The sequence below is a fragment of the Cryptomeria japonica genome, chromosome 4 (genome assembly GCF_030272615.1).
Source record: "Cryptomeria japonica chromosome 4, Sugi_1.0, whole genome shotgun sequence".
Taxonomy (NCBI): Eukaryota; Viridiplantae; Streptophyta; class Pinopsida; order Cupressales; family Cupressaceae; genus Cryptomeria; species Cryptomeria japonica.
This window is the reverse complement of record NC_081408.1, coordinates 55,872,291-55,887,020: the sequence shown is the minus strand read 5'-3', so window position 1 is coordinate 55,887,020 and position 14,730 is coordinate 55,872,291. Positions and strand designations below refer to the sequence as shown.

General features: G+C 35.3%; 1 protein-coding gene across 1 annotated transcript in view; it reads right to left on the bottom strand.

The window, feature by feature from the left end:
• The window catches only part of LOC131039002 (uncharacterized), a 118,413-nt gene extending 108,261 nt beyond the window's left edge, over nt 1-10,152 (bottom strand). Inside the window, exon 1 of the mRNA XM_057971635.2 lies at nt 9,942-10,152. Within this exon, the coding sequence (XP_057827618.2) occupies nt 9,942-9,998 (57 nt within the window). The 5' untranslated portion in view covers nt 9,999-10,152. The remainder of the gene's footprint in view (nt 1-9,941) is intronic.
• Between the last annotated feature and the right edge of the window lie 4,578 nt (nt 10,153-14,730).

Genomic DNA, 14,730 nt, shown 5'->3' with positions numbered 1-14,730 from the left:
TCAAGGCGGCCGGTTTTCCTCCAGCTATTCAGTGCCACGAGTTGATGATCGAGTGTGCCCGTCATTACAATCCACAGTCCAGGACAATTGTGTCCAATGAGGGAAACATTTTGGCGTACCTTTCAGAGGAGGCCATAAGTGAAGCCTTTCATCTTCCAGAGCACAGGGACATGATATACAAGAGCATTGAAGGAGCCAGATCAGTGTACGATGATGATCCAGATGCTTGTCTAAGCATAATCAACAAGAACTGGCTACTCAAGAGTCGTCCCCGTCTGAGCAAAGTACCAAACACACCACACCGGATCGATTTCCAAGAGGAGTACAGAGATTTGATCACCATGCTCAACAGAGTTACAGGAGCACCTCATGCCTTCTATTTTGAGAAATGGATGTTTTATTTCATCCAGGTGATTGTTCAAGGGAAGGGTACAATACATTGGGCTAGGATAATTAGCCATTGCTTAGACGTACAGTTGAGAAGACTCAGGGCTACTAAGTCCTTCCACATGAGTTCATACGTCATTTATGCCTTAATCAGGAGCGTTGAGTACGCAGGACTACCTCACAGAGGAGTGATTGGAAGAGGACCCGGCGAGGTCAGAGTTTGTGAATCCTATACCTACTTGCATCATCCACCAGGGAAGAACTACAAGTTAATCAATGATACTTTCACGATGAACATCACCAGGACGTTGCAAGGAGGGATTCACAACAGATTATCTCAGGATGCCCAGGAGTTAATCAAGAGGTACGGTGCTTGGTTCATTCAGTTTCCCAAGTTCACTTACATTAGAGTGTATGGATGTCCTTTACCTCCATATATGCTGCCGAGGTACCCGACAGATAGAATTGTGTTACTTGAAGTAACAAGGCAGTTGGCAGCATATGTGAAGGCATTCAGACACAGACATCAGAATGGAGTTCAGGTACCTATTATTTTGGGTAACTCAGTTGAGGTATGTCCCAATGTCTCAGCCATGGATGACGCAGAGAAGGAGTTAGCCTTGTATCCTTTTTCATCTTTTGCTTGGAGGAATAGTTTTGATCCTCATGGACATTTAGAAGAGACAGTCGGTAGAAGATTTAGACATGAATACCAAATTGAAGATTTTATGATGAATCTCCTAGATGATCTTGAAGTGAAACGCAAAATACATTCTAGATTGCCTTTGGATTTCATCAGGAAATGTAAGATTTACAGAGTAGCCGACCAAGCTCAGGACAACGGCAGGCACATCCAATCTTCATATGATAGAGAAAGTAAAACAATTAGTTTGAATTGGAATGAGCCCGAGGCCGTGGATTTAGATGATTTGATGGCACCAGTCTTGTCTTGTACTCGCAGATGGGTAGACATTCAACATCAGAAGTTGAGAGAACAAGGCATAGCCATGTCTTTTACTTTGGAAGAAAAGCCAGCCGAAGGTGGAGCCAGTGTTAGTGAAGGCAATCCTAATCCTAGGAATTCAGGTGAAGGTAACCTTCGATGTGCCAGTGAGGGCAATCTCCATCCGAGAGGTTCAAAGAGAAAGGAAAGATCAGAAAAGAAAGAGCCTTCCAAGAAAAAGCAAGGTGCTAACAGAGATCAAACACCAGGTACTTCTTCCAGGCCAGAAGATAGAACAGTTCGAGTGGAAGAATCCATGGAATCGATGGTACAGAATGATAGACAGGAGGAAGAACAGGCACAGCATGTTTCATCCGATGGATCTCTCCAAGACTATGATTTAGATAATGATAATGAAGTAACATCTCCTCCCAGACAAGAAGAAGTAGTACACAAAGAAATTCAAGTTCAAGAGACAAGGTCAAATATCCCAGACTGGTTGAAGGAGAGATTGACTAAGGTGATCGTAATTGAGGACGAGGACAGTGCAATCGATCCAGAGAGCCTTGTTGGACGCTCACATATGACAACGGAGAAGAAGAAGGCTACAAAGATGTCCAAGATGATTCGAGATGAGACTGGATCTAGAAAACTGCAGATAGCTACACCGGCAGCAGACAAATATGAGGGTGAGATCCTAGCAGAGGACTATCATATACAGACTATTGAGTTAGGACCATCCACAGCAGAGCAGACTTTAGATGATGCCACCGACACATTTGAGGCATTGAAGGATAAGTTTAGGGAAGAAGTAGAAAAGAATAGAAAGCTTGAGAGAGAGGTCGGTGCATGGAGAACATATTTCAGTCACATCAATGAACCTTTGGGACGTCAGGATCCAGTTAGATCACCATTGCAGGCATTGCCCCTTCAATCAATCAACGAAGCAGAAAGATTCAGGAATATGGTTCAGCGTACATGTAATTGGATGGATAGATCTCACACGGTGGCCATTGAGTTTATTACAAGGATGTCGAAGATCACCCATCAGGCTATCCAAGTTCTTGAGATAATCCACAGATTGATGGCAACAGTAGCTGCATTTGCCCATACCAAGGACGTTGTCATCCCTGTCTTGAGAGTTATAAGACATACATCTAGAAAAATTTTAGCACAAGAGAGGATCTTAGAAGGTGATTCTCACAGTTTGTTTCAGTGGTCAACCTTACTCCATATAAAGAGTGTTCTCTTTGAGGACATCAGCGTTAGATGTGGTCAAGTTGAGGAGGTGATCAATCCGATCCAGGACAGAGTATTTGAGGTACTTCGTACCATTCTTGGCAGGAGGATCGAGGTCGAGACAGATGTGGATTTACAAGAGTTTGAGGATAGAATCACTATCATCTTTCGCAAGGACGCAGATGTTACAGATGAGCAGTATGATCAGATGTATGCCACCATGCTCCTGATTGATAGAACAAAGGAACTTGAACCTACTTGGGACACGGCTCTTCTAGATGCATTTGATCAAGTTATCCACTTAGAAGAGAGTATCAAGAATCTTCCCGAGATTCCAATCACAGAAATCGAAGGAATTGTGACAAAATTCATTGCATATGCTAAGAAGGAAAATTGGAAAGGGAATAAGATTCTAGATGAAAGGTTGTTACAGATGACATGACATCTTATTTCTCATTGGTTGATACCTCCTAGATTTTCGTGCCAAATTTAATATTTGGCTATGTATTTAATATTGTTCAGTAAAAAGGAGGTCATTTGTAATAAACCCTAATTAGGGTTTAGGTGTCATGATCTTGTCCGTTGATTTGCTTTCGATCTGGACCTTTCATTGTAATTGGGGATGCTATTTATACCCCCATTTTCATTTCATTTGTAATAGTCAGTTAATAGAGAATAGAGTTAAGAGCAAAATAGAGAGATTAGAATTGTAAGCAATTTTTATTTTGTAGCAAGATTGAGTCTTGAAGAGAGAAGTTCAAGCAATTGTTGTATATGATGACTTGGAAATCAATAAAATATTGAAGTTATGGTGTTTTGTTGCAAGTTCCTTGAGTTATCTTCATGGTTGTTGGATGTACTTGAATCACGCTCAATCAAAGTAGTTTGTTAATTAGAAAGACTAAGTGTGAGATTTGATATTTGGTAGGATTCGCAATCCAAACCACTAGCTTCTTGCTGATTGTAAGAACGCCTTGCGTGGTCGACTGGAAAACACCTTGAGTCCTTAACCTTCAAGCATTTTCGTATCTAGGATATGTACCTTCGTAGTAGTGTCCTTGATCTTTGATGCATTGAACATCATTATTACCTTAGAAGATCGCACTAATTTCAGTTGAGTTGTTGTCTCATGGCAAAATTGAAATTGGTTGAGTCTTGCCAAATCTCATTCATGCTAAGTCGTTCATAGGGTTAGGCTAGATTAGACCTCTTAAGCCCTATCTTTTCCATTTTTTTTTTGAAAGTCCTTTTTAGATTAGTGAAATCTTCGAGCTATTGAATCCGTAAGACGCCTTGAAGGAAACAGCAAATCACATCATACCACTAAAAAGCTTGTCCACACGTGGAGACCCCACTAAAAGAACCTTGGAGTCCACCTAACTGATCCTTTTTGCAGATCTTCAGCAGTTAGAGACTATTTTCTCAAGAGAGGATAAGATGCCTAATGGTATTTTATTCTGTGTATGATCGTGTACAAAATACACGTCAACAGGTCCATGTGAGCAAGGGATGCTTCTATGACAAAGGGAGAAACTACGAAGATATGCTTCAATTGATATCCGAGAATCTTGGTCATATTGATTCAAAGGGAGTGGACTATGTCGAGATGATTTCTCTAGTGATCAGTCAAAAGATTATGATTCATGGGATGGAGTCCCATGTAGACTAAGAGGCTCTTTATGTTGACTCCTAAGTCATGATATTTCTGGATAGATGAATACTTGATGAGCTTGGAATACACCAAGAGTGATGCAAACTCCAACCTTGTATTTCATGAAAGGTCAAAGCATGTGGAGGTCAAGTGGAAAGGTATGTTATTCAATTAAGAAACATTAGTATTAATGAATTGATGGCAAACATTCTCACCAAGCCTCTCTCCAGAATAAAGTTTGTGTACTTTTGAGATAAGCTTGGTATGGTGGAAAATATAGCCCTAGCTTCATTGATTTGGTTGTATTATTTATTATACTAATGTATTCTTTCTTATTATAAGATGTTTAAAGTGTAAACTCTTATTAATGCAACTTATTAATCTGATATGGTTCATGATTGGTGTCATGTGTGTGACTCCATGACAACATTGGTTTGGTGCTTGATGAGCCCATGTGAACATTATTGTGAGGTGACGATCTCTCAATAATGAACACTTGTACATTTGATCATTATCGTAAGTTGACAATCTTACGACATTGATTGATCATACCATTATGATGGATATCATGGAGCATGATATCTATGGATATGTCATAATGGTTTATATCTCTAAGTAGTAATATCTATGGGTATGCCATAATGGTGGATATTATGAGACGTGATATCCATGGATAAGCCATAGTGATGGATATTACATAAAGAGATATTCATGGTGGATTTCATGTGACGTGAAATCCGTGGACATGCCATGAAGTAATATCTTTAGATATACCATGATGGTAGATATCATGAGACGTGATCTCTGTGGACAAGCCATAATGGTGGATATTACAATAAAAGATTTATGGTGGATATCATGTGACGTGATATCCATGGATATGCCATAACCCCTGACATCACAGTGAGGTGATATCTTTCTCTCACACAATAGATGAAGCTATTGTGTTCACAATATGTAATATAACTTATTTGAAGGATAGAAGAGTTCCTGCCTAGCTAAGAGGGAGTGTTGAAGATATTATAGCTATGGTCGGATTCATTTGACAAACCTAGCTAATCCAAATGTCTAATTGGCCTATCGGCCTTAGACATTTGGTGATTCGACTTACTTGCTTCAATTAAGTATGATTTGTATTTTAACTTACTATCGTAGATTAGCTGTGATTACCATTTACCATGCTATGTCTACCATTGATGTATGTATCCGATTATCTATTTGCATTACACATCGATGATCGGTTAATATCACATCTGTTATTACATTGGTTGATAATCGATCTGTTATTAATTGATTAGTTATCATATTAACTAAATCGATTATACAGAACCGATTATAATTGAATCGATTTGGAAGTAAACCTATTGGCTTGTGTCCTTTTGCCTTCACATCTCTTGGTGTAGAATCACGTCGCCTTAGGAAGTCGTCTGGTATCATATAAGTATGATACAAATTCCTTTGGAAAAAAGAAACATCGTGGTTGGTACAAGTGATAATATACATACAGCAGAAGGTAATCACCAAGATCAAATTACGTATTCACCATGCAGATCGGAGTACACCTATAGATCGTGGAAATTATTATACAGCAGTCTATTACAGATACATACATTAGTTTGTGACACTCACTTCCCGTGAATGCAATATATCTTCTGCAGATTGGATTTCACTGAGCATAGCTTGAATTGGCCTCAAGAAGAGATTAAAGTTCAAATAAAATATAAATTACCTACCTATTATTAATCTGATCAAACTTAACAGAACGAACATCATTATTGAAAGCATCTTTTTTCTCCAAGGCATTGGGTGTCTAATCTCGTAATTGATCTTACAGTTGATTTATTGCTACAACATCTTGTGTTGATTGCAAAATTACCTAAATAGAAGCTTGTATTGACGCCAACATTTTGATATTATTTTTGCTCATTATTGATTAATGACATTAATTTGCAAGGATAACATGCCATTGTTGTATAATGTGGACATGACTTCAAAGATTATAAACACATTTGAGTTGAGTTCCACATACAATGCTCGAAGTCAATATAGTTCACAACACCTAGGAATTCTGTTGTGAACAGAAAATAGACTGGTTCTCTTATCACTCCAAAAGTTCCATTTTCTATACACCATTGGACCAATATACCAAAGCTTTCAATATGCTTGCCCTTCAAATATACCCATCAAAACATGAAATAGACACTAAAGCACATGAGAGCAAAGAAATACATAACACTTAGGCAGCATGTGAACGAGATGCATCCTATTAATGACACTTAGAAAGAAATTGAAATTTATTTCAACTAAAACTCATCTTATTATAGCGACAAATGGGTAAACAAGGAAAATAACAACGTCCTTATTTCTCTCTTGCAATTTAAAGGGATGAAGCCACAAACATTATAGTTGTAACTTTGCTAGGTGTTAGATGTAAATCAATTGTGACGATCAAAAGATAAACTTGAGGCATCATTTATACCAAATCCTACAATATTTAACGGCCCCCTACAATGGAAAAATGGTAAACATGCCCTCCAAAAAATACTATGATTTGATGAAAAACTCCCAACCATATAAAAGCACCTCATTATATGTTTTAACAGCCCTAAGTTGAAGTAATTCCCTCTTCAACCTATAATTTGAATCCCCCCACTCAAAATTTGCAAAACCTAAAAGTAAAGTAACCATTGTATACATCAGGGCACAGCAAATAGTATACTTGAGGATGCACCCAAGGTAATTGGGAGTAGTGATGGAGGGAGCAAGGATGCCATGGAAGACAATGAGATTCTAGTCTAAATAAGCTAGAATGACATTCCTTATTAGTAGCCATTAAACAAGGATGAACAAAACCCATGGCTACTAATGGCTACTAAGTTTCTTCTAATGGATTCGTCTCATCTTTCAATTCCTTCCATTAGCATATAGAACTCCAAGATCTCAAGGTACTTCATCTTTCACTCTCACCTTTTTCACAAGTATTAGGTCAAAGCTTAGCCTCTCGAGATAAGCATCTCCCAACATAACAGTCCAAACAAAGGTCTTTTCTTACAAAGGACAATATAGCCACAAAAGAAGAGCTTCGCAAGTTTTGACCAATGTGTCATGTCCCCTCCCTGATCATTATATATATAAAACCTAAATGAAATAATTATTACTAATTAATATAATATTTATTAATGAAAGATTAATTGAGATTATTTAATACTTGTTTATTAATTAATATTATTTAATTAATATTCATTAATGATAATATTCTGAAGATAGATATTCATGTATTATTCATAACTAACAAAACCATGGCGACGGTGGCACTAATTTGGAAAAAGTCAATGTCTACTAAGTAGGACTGATTCTATAAACAAGCTACGTAATTATCAAAGTCAGTGATCAAAGAAAATTCAGAGATTATGTTTTCTAAATAATCAGTTCTGGAACGATGATCATATTATGAGGCCCATACACAGAACAGCGATATCCACATGTGACTTATGCAGTGATTTGTTTAAACTTATCTAAGCAATTCATGGTCAAAGATTACAACAAGTTATAATAAGACCACGATATCGATTGCCATACCAAATATAAATAATAAGGAATTGTTTTATAAGTCAGCGATTTGTTAAAGGAAGTATAATGAGAATACAGTAGATGTGGGCAAAACTCATTCACAAGAAGGACGTGGACAGAAGAATTCAAGTGGTAAGTGTATAACTTGGTCAAAACATAAACCATAAATATTTTGAAGTGGTGTGATCTATATCAAACAAAATGATTAATGTGTTGCAAATGAAACGGTGGCTATTAAGTAATGTCTCTTCTCAAAGAAATGTCTTTTGTAATAAGACGTGTCTCTTCTAAAGATAAATGAGACACATACTAATAGAGTTTGGAATTAGAAATAAAAGGGGGGAATATTGTATGTGAATATAGGTGGTGTATGTAAGAGAGTGTAGTATGTTCAGTAAGTGTGTTGAAGTTGTGGGGGATAAGGAAGATAGTAAAGGGAAAGAAAGAGACCAAACAAAGATCAGATCAGAACTGTTATTAAGTTACAGGCAAAAACATCCTCGTTCTTGGTGGTATGCATGGGGGTGTGCTTAATATGTATGCTTTATATGAAGCCTGATAATACTCTTATGCAGAATTTAATAATAATATAAATGTAGATAGTAATATAATAGTTATAAAAATATAGATATTAGTATAATAATTATAATTATTATAATATTTTTTAGAAACTGCTCTGCAGTAATGCATAATAATTCATACAACTAGTAATTAATAAACATGTAAATGATTTATAATGAATAAGAATAAAATTAATTATCTAGTATGATAGAGTTAATTATCTATTGGGGTAGATGAACAATTTACTTAGTAGCAAATTGATCAATTGAACTATGGAATATCATCGATTCAATTCAGGTTAAGATAGATTTGTCTCCTAATCAACTTAGTTTAAGTCATAAGTATATTGAAATAGCTTAATTATGGTTAAAACAAGCCTAAACCTAGAAGGGGCCATTACACAATGCTCGAAGTAAATATGGATCACAACACCTAGGAGTTTTATTGTGAAAAGAAAATAGATCGGTTCTCTTATCACCCCAAAAGTTTCATTTTCTATACACCACTAGCCCAATATACCAAAGCTTTCAATATGCTTGCCCTTCAAATATACCCATCAATACATGAAATAGACACTAAAGCACATGAGTAAAGAAATACATAACACTTAGGCAGCATGTGAACAATATGCATCCTATTAATGACACTTAGAAAGAAATTGAAATTTATTTCAATTAAAACTTGTCTTATTATAGTGACAAGTGGGTAAGCAAGGAAAATGACAACATCCTTATTTATCTCTTGCAATTTAAAGGGATGAAGCCACAAACATTATAGTTGTAACTTTGCTAGGCGTTAGATGTAAATCAATTGTGACAATCAAAACATAAACTTGAGGCATCATTTATACCAAATCCTGCAATATTTAACGGCCCCCTACAGTGGAAAAATGGTAAACATGCCCTTCCAAAAATACTATGATTTTGATGAAAAACTCCCAACCATATAAAAGCACTGAGTTGAAGTAATTCCCTCTTCAAGCTAAAATTTAAATCCCCAAATCTAGCTTGCACACACATACACTAAAAACATCATGCTTCTATCATTATTTCGTGAAAAACTTCAAAATACAAACAATACCAAACTTCACTTCTAGGTTTGCTTCAAACATACATGGTGAGTGTAGAGTTACTGCACGTATACAATCAGTAAATCCAGATGATTTTGTTTTTAAAAAAATGCAAAATTTCGGTTCCGGGTTCACTACAGACAGAACTCATCCAAATGGCTCGTTTAATATTCAGCTTTTATTTTTCCCAATAATAGACACATACAATGGATAGATGTTATTTTGCTTTTATCCTTTTTGGGTATCCTCCTAAGAGAAATCACCTGTATAGCTTGTTTCCAATCAACACATATACACAATGAATATATCCAATTTATCCCGTCTCTGTTATATAAAAGATACAAAGTACAGAAAAATGTGGAACTCTCATTCTGGGCATTATCCAAGTAGAATTGTATATCCATTTCTGTGATACCCACATGGCTTGTTTCCGATCAATATGGATACAATAAATATACAACGCTTACATTGTATCTTAAACCAAACAAACGTAAAGATGTTAAGATGTTCAAAATGTGTACCAGCCTAGTACCGCAGATTGCCATCTCTGCCGAAAATGCTTTTGCCATGGCTGCCATCGCCGTTTGCAAAATGGAGATAACGTAATGTGCTTCCAGACCTTTCGAGCTTGTAACCACACCTACTTCTGCTCTTATGCTTTGCCCCCTTACACTGAGAAATAAATATTCGAAGTTTGTATGTACAAACTTGGTATATGGGTAGGTCGGTCCAATATTTGCGGGCAGAATTAAAACAGATAAATTTTCCACTACTATAATGGTTGATGTTCTAACCTTCACTAACTCTAGGGTGGGGTAAGGTAGTGTGGAGCATTATAGCTAGCAATGCTAGTACTGTATGGGAATGGAGGATTAGATGAGAACACTAGGGAAGGCTATTCCTCTCTTAAATTATGTTATTTTATGAGAAAATAAAATGATGGGTAATCAATTAGGTTGAGTTTGATTAGCTTTTTTATGGTAGTTATATTATAGTAATAAGTTTAAGTAAGAATGAGTAGTGTTGATTACTAATTTTGCATTAAACGCTAACAGTCTTATGGGAAATTCAATGATGGGAGATATTTGCAAGAGATTTACTGAATAACTTTCGGGTTTGAGAAGTCGACTCTTCATATAATTGGGGGAGAAAAGGGGAAGAAAAAAACTTAAAAGCTACACTAATTAGGTGATGTGCCAGAATATTTTTAGAATATATGCAGCATAGAAAACCCAAGTATTTACAGTTTTAAGGCTCGTTCAGCAATCTACATGCACAATACAATTTGAAAAGATAATGGGGAGAAAAGGAGAAGAAGAAAACTTAAAAGCTACACTAAATAGGTGATGCGCAAGAATGTTTTTAGAATATATGCAGCATAGAAAACCCAAGTATTTACAGTTTTAAGGCTCGTTCAGCAATCTACATGCACAATACAATTTGAAAAGATAATCAAACAAGGTTCATTCGACATAATATGGCATACACCATTTATCTAATAGATAACAAGTTAAATAACATAGTCTAATCCATAAAGTCTCACAGCATATGTCATAGAAGTCACTGAATTAGAACATAGCACAGAAGTTTATCCATTAAGCTTCAAATAAAAATAACCATAAAGGCCATAGGCACAATTTGATATGTTTATCATCCACAAAATATAATTAACATAAAGGTTTGTTTCACAGAACCAAAGTCTAATAATCTCTATCAAAGTTTGAACCCCTAAAACAATAAAAAGAAGGCCTCTAAATAACCTTCGCCCCTTAACAAACAATGGGAAAGCACAAGAAAAATCCCACTAGCCAATCCTTGTCAGGAATCTCCTCGCATGGCATCCACAAAGACGTATGCAATAAAAAAAGTGAAAACGGCCTTTGATGTTGTTATTCCAATTGCGTCATGGCAACCCCTCCATCTGCCAAAACAAGAAAACCGCGACGCCAACAACATTTTGGTTCATGAATCACCAAAGAGGACATGCGGCAACTCGGAGGAGACCCGAAGTCGAATGCAAAAAGGAAACCGAAACATGCAACACGGAAACGCCAAGTGTCACTGTCAGCACACGGAAGACGGTGGGGTTAGAAAACATACGTAAAGGAAAAAACATGTGCCACGCGACAACTCCTCGTTCTCTCAACACAAAGTGAGAAAAGCAAGCCGCTTAGAATAATGTCGTGACACCACGTGGCCCGTGCACTAACGAATGGGAGAGTAGGCCGAAAAACATAGGAAGATGCTAACACTTAACCAAAATGCCGCTCATGAACAACTTTGAAAGAATATTAACATTTCTTGGCGACTCAAAGGGAAATTTCGACTATAGAATGCTAGGACCCAAAATTGTTGGTTCGAAAACCAGACTTTATGCTTAAATTGGGAAAAGCATATCAAAGACCTGTTGCAACGAAAGCCAATCATCTTTAGAGGGTAATACTTGAGCTTTTAGGATCTAGCAATTCTAGTCCAAACAAATCACTTTATCGAATGGCAAGTTTGTTGGTTCATTGTGGACCATCTTCAAGAGCGCATAGAGTTGGACCAGGGGGTGCAGGAGCCGCTCGACTTCCTCCACTGAGATAGGACTACTAAGGCGGTGTAGGAAAGTTCAATCTTGCTACAACTGCTCAATTTGTCTCATAACTTGCCCAATCCCTATAATGGAACCATCTACAAGAAAAGGTGAAGGCAAGCCCAAGAACACAAACTTCTCCACACATCACTTGATATCTAGAACTGAAATCCTCAAGGAATCAAGTGTTGTTGATGCTTGCATGGCTACCTTGTGCTGATTAATTAAAAGATTGGCCCTCCTGATCAATTGTTTGCGATCTGCAACTCCCTTTGCTACCAACTCTCCATCTAAAGTAGCATATAGCAACTGAATCAAGCTCTGGGCCATGGGAGCTTAGAACCAATGAAAAGCGTAATTTTGTCAATAAGATCGCCCACCCCAGCACAAAGATATTGTGCTTCACCTAGGAAGCTTAGCACGAGTTGTAGTGAAGGGCAATACTCCTTAACCTTCTCCCAATGAGAAACATACAATTCTTCCTGTCATGCCCAAACTTTTGGGCACGAACGAGTTAAATTTTTATTTATTTTTAAATCACGACATAAAACATTAAATATGTAACATTAAAAAACACTAGCGAGTTTTGTCTTAACTATTTTAGAGTTAACTTAAACACTAACTCAAGTAGAGGAGAACAATTTAAAACTTAAAGCGGATTACTAAAAGGATTAATTTACTTTCTCCTCCAAAATTAGGCCTTATTTAATAAATCAAAACTCCCTAAGATGTTTGGCAAAGATATTATTTAATTCCCAATAAGTATTTATTGTCTAAAATTCATCTTGATCATTAATTACAATAAATTGTCTTGAGAGTCAATTAATTTCATAATAATTTTCTTCCACAAGTTTATTAGTAATAAAATCTAAAAAACATCCTTTATTTTTTTTCCTTTTAAAAAAAAACTTATGTTTATCAATAATCTCCAAATAAAATATTTGACCTACCATTTGCCCTTAGGCAACATTATTAACAATTATTTAAACTTTAACATCATTAAATTTTTATTTTCTTTAATATATATATATATATATATATATATATATATATATATATATATATCTTCCTTAAACGGTATTATTATCACATTACCCAACATTGCTCGTATTATTTAACATTGCTCATATTATTTTAGCTACGAGCAATGTTGGGTAATGTGATAATAATACCGTTTAAGGAAGATATATATATATACATATATATATATATATATATATATAACCAAAGAGAATCCATGAAACCCTAATTATATTTATATATTAATGCCTTTTTATATTTTATTTATTTTCATCTCTCATTTCTCCCTCTACCGTAGCCCTACCCGGCTTGGGTTTTGTATTTTCTTGCAACTCGTTTTGTGCAGGGGGGCGGGGTCTTGTCATGGCGTCCAAGGATGGCGGCGACGGCTCCTCCCCGACCACCACTGTGTGCTCCCCACCCTCGAAAAACCCCTATGCATTTTTTTTATTTATTTATTATTTATTTTATTTTTTAAAAAAATTGTTTCATTTAGTATTTTTTTTACTTTTGTCTAAAAACGATGATTTTCATTTTGATAATGTTCATTAAATTTTATATATATATATGCATGTATTTGTATATATTTTTATATTTTTATATTTTTATATCTGAATGTTTTTCTTTTGAAGGAGACTCATTTTATCAAATTTAAATGCAAATAAATTTAATTATCTATGTATAAATCTATTTTAAATGAAAATCAGAACTAGGGCATTTTCTTTGCAAATAAATGTTGAGATATTTTTAATTTGAAACATTTTAACAAATCAGTTAAATTCTTTTGGGTTAAATTAATGTATTTAATTCTTTGTAATAACATTCTAGTTACTTAAATAAAATAGCTAGCTTGTTTAAATATAGGTTTACTTTCTCCAGGCAGGAGGTAAATAACAAAATTTAATATAGTTAGAACAACAACTATAAAAGAAAACTAGAAAATTAAAAAAATTAAATATTTATAGATGTTTGTAATAAACTTTTTAGATTTTTACTGACAAAATTTGATAAAGCTAGCAGCAAATATTTAACTGACAAAAATTAATAATTTTACAGTAACTAGATAATCTATAATTTATTAAATAAAACCTTAGAGATGGCTATCATAATTTTGGTTTCATTTTCTGCAAATAATTTAAATAACAGATCTAGATAAAATAACTTTTACAATTCCATGTATAGATCTAAATACTTTTATTTTCAGCCTACTTCAACCATTCTATTTCCTTTCTAATATATGGTTTTAAATGCATGAAGAAAATAAACAATTTTATGTCTTTTCTAAATATCTTATTCACACAATGTTATTTTTTTTCCAGAACCATAGGAAAGTATAACTACAAAAATTCTTATTTCTTTTCTGCAATTTAGCGTACTGAAATATTACAACTCTTTAAAACGTATTTCAAGGACTTTATTGTCACTTTACAATGAGTCTCTCGTTCCTAATAAAAGAAGACTTTTCAAAATAATAAATTACATATGCAAATATTTTTCTGCAACAAATTATTCCAGCAACTTCCACTTGTCCTATTCTTTCCTTCCAACAACCTACAAATAATCAAAGGATATGACCATGGAGTGCTCACCTCCCAGCCTGGGCTAACTAGTAGCCACCCCCGAGCTCGGAGAACCAAGCCCTAGACAGGTAACACACATGCATACACAAAAGACAAGGGAAAAACAATCTCAACACAATCCCAACCCAGGCT